Genomic DNA, 2,381 nt, shown 5'->3' with positions numbered 1-2,381 from the left:
TATATATATAAAGACGCCCAACAGTCAGATATAGTGTTTTTTTAACTTTATTATAAACAAAAGAACGTACAGTTTGTCGAACACAGAGCACTTGTGAGCTGTGGCAGGACGTATTTGTAAATTTGAGCCTCTCTAGAATGCAATTTGGGTAAGTACGATAATTTTCCTCAAACTACGATAATTTTGAGCTGCTGATATGATGAAACAATGTTGATCATTAGTGGACTATTTTACCAGAGTGAAAACAATTCCATAGGACTTTTAACATCTAGCAGACTTTCTGCTGAGTCATGACAGTTATTTTGTCTTCCCTATTTTGTAATCCCCTCCGTGTTTACGTCACCTTGCTTTCTGATTGGCTACACGTCACATTCAACAGGCTGCAGCTCGTTTGCTCTCAGGTGAACACCACACACCAAAAAAAAATCAAACATGTTGAATATCCCCGATTTGAGGTCGGAGCAGACCCGACGTCTTTCCGAGCTGACTAGATCACTCTTTACTCACCACCCACGGCAGGAATATCTGCTATGATTATCTTTAGTCATCGTGTTAATCTGGACTTACTTAAAATTGTTGAAAGGGCAAAAATTGGCATGATTATCTTTCCGTGTGACGCAGGCCTAACTTAAGCAAAAAATGTAAAAATAAATAAATAAACAAACAGAATCTTACCAGCAGCAAAACGTGCCTCCTGCTCCCCCTCTGTCAGATCAGAATAAGAGTTGAAGTCTGACTCCAGAGCTGCTGGAGTGTCCATGGGCTTGCACCAGCCCTTCCACTCTATCAGGTGGGCCACTCTGCCCTGCGCCATGGCTGTAGGCTTTGTCACATGGTCCTTCACTACCTGTGAAATACCTGCAGCACACGCAACAGGAGTTATACCACATCAGTGTGTGCGCACGCTGTTCATTTGACTACACTGTTGGAAGTGTGAAAATACTGCACTCACCATGCAGGGAGGATCGTGCTAAAGCAGCAATCTCTTGAATGGTGAGAGCTCTTCTTGATTTTGGTAGCATTTCAATGGTGTCATCAACATTCACCTGAAACGAAAAAAATAAAAAATAAAATGAATGTGCCTCAGAAGTTCTCAGTCTCTCAGCGTGAATGTGAGCCACATCTGATCACATTCTCCTCTGACTCACAGGAAAACCCTGTACCACCGTTTGGTGGAGAACTCCTGCCGTCAGAGTGCTTCAGCAAATTCAGACTCTTTCAAGGACTTAAAAACCAGAGGTTTTTTTCTCCTCGAGTTTGCACTGCATTTTAACAAGTTACAGCCGTACTGCAAAAACAAACAAATAAACACAACAAAAATATTACCTCATAGCCTCGCATTAATATCTCATGGCCACAAGATAATTATTGCATTCATTTCCATGCAGAGGCTGTTGATTGTCTGAATTAATTTAATTTTAATATTCTTTTTTTATCAGAGTGTACAATGAAAAATGGAAAAACATGCCTTTGTTCATTTTCTGTTTCAAATGATAAAACGAAGTCCCTGATAATCTATATGAAACCTTCTCCACCCTTACACATGGCCTCTGCCCAATGTACTGATATGTCACATGATCAAAAGAACGTCATTTGATTGGCCAAACATCACTCGACTCGATCTTGTGTTGATTGCTTTGGATTGAGTCCACAGGAGGTCAACACTTTTTTGCAGCAAATTTCTACAGGTAAATTTTTTGCTGGAAAGGATAAAAATAAAATTTTCTGTGATGGACTTGCGACCTGTCCAGGGTGTACCCCGCCCCTCGCACTGTGACTGCTGGATATGGGCACCTGTGACCCATGCGACCCTGAAATGGAAGAAGCGTGTACAGAAAATGGATGGATGGATGAAGGATAAAAATTCAGTGTTATAAATTTAATGTCCACAAAAGTTTGATTCTAATGAGATTATTTTTCTGTCATAACTTTGATTTCTGAGTAAAATATAATTGATATTAAAATGGTGTGACTGCAAGTCAGTAAAGCTTTATGACAACTTGCATGTGTGAAATAAAAAATATTAAAATATAGTAATCTGAATTGATATAATTTTGCACATTGAGCAAAATGTATCTGTTGGGTGGCATCAGATTAAATTCACTGTAGAATGTCCTCAGTTAAACTTTTTGGTAAAAACAAGAATTTAGAATCTAGAATTTTTTCACAGAAAAATAAAATAAATACACAGAAACACAGGACTGAGTCTCTTTCTCCTCCTCCTCTTCAATTAGTTTACCAGACTGTGTAAAGTCAAAGCATAGAAAGACCATCAGTGTAAGGATCTGTCTTGTGTGTGTGCTTTCTGTTGTCTTGTGCCTCTCTCTGGTGAGAGAGAGAGAGAGAGAGAGAGAGAGAGAGAGAGAGAGAGAGAGAGAGAG

At 39.4% G+C, this 2,381-nt stretch overlaps 1 protein-coding gene across 3 annotated transcripts in view; it reads right to left on the bottom strand.

Annotated features, from left to right (window-relative positions):
- The window catches only part of fam131ab (family with sequence similarity 131 member Ab), a 34,592-nt gene that overhangs the window by 14,894 nt on the left and 17,317 nt on the right, over positions 1-2,381 (bottom strand). For all 3 annotated transcript variants that reach the window (XM_014023470.1, XM_014023467.1, XM_014023469.1), the window contains 2 exons: positions 953-1,046; positions 676-858 (listed from right to left, as the gene is read on the bottom strand). In XM_014023470.1, the coding sequence (XP_013878924.1) occupies positions 676-858; positions 953-1,022 (253 nt within the window). In that variant the 5' untranslated portion in view covers positions 1,023-1,046. The remainder of the gene's footprint in view (positions 1-675; positions 859-952; positions 1,047-2,381) is intronic.

This window comes from Austrofundulus limnaeus, unplaced genomic scaffold (assembly GCF_001266775.1).
Source record: "Austrofundulus limnaeus strain Quisiro unplaced genomic scaffold, Austrofundulus_limnaeus-1.0 Scaffold371, whole genome shotgun sequence".
Classification (NCBI taxonomy): domain Eukaryota; kingdom Metazoa; phylum Chordata; class Actinopteri; order Cyprinodontiformes; family Rivulidae; genus Austrofundulus; species Austrofundulus limnaeus.
This window is presented reverse-complemented; position numbering and strand designations above follow the sequence as displayed.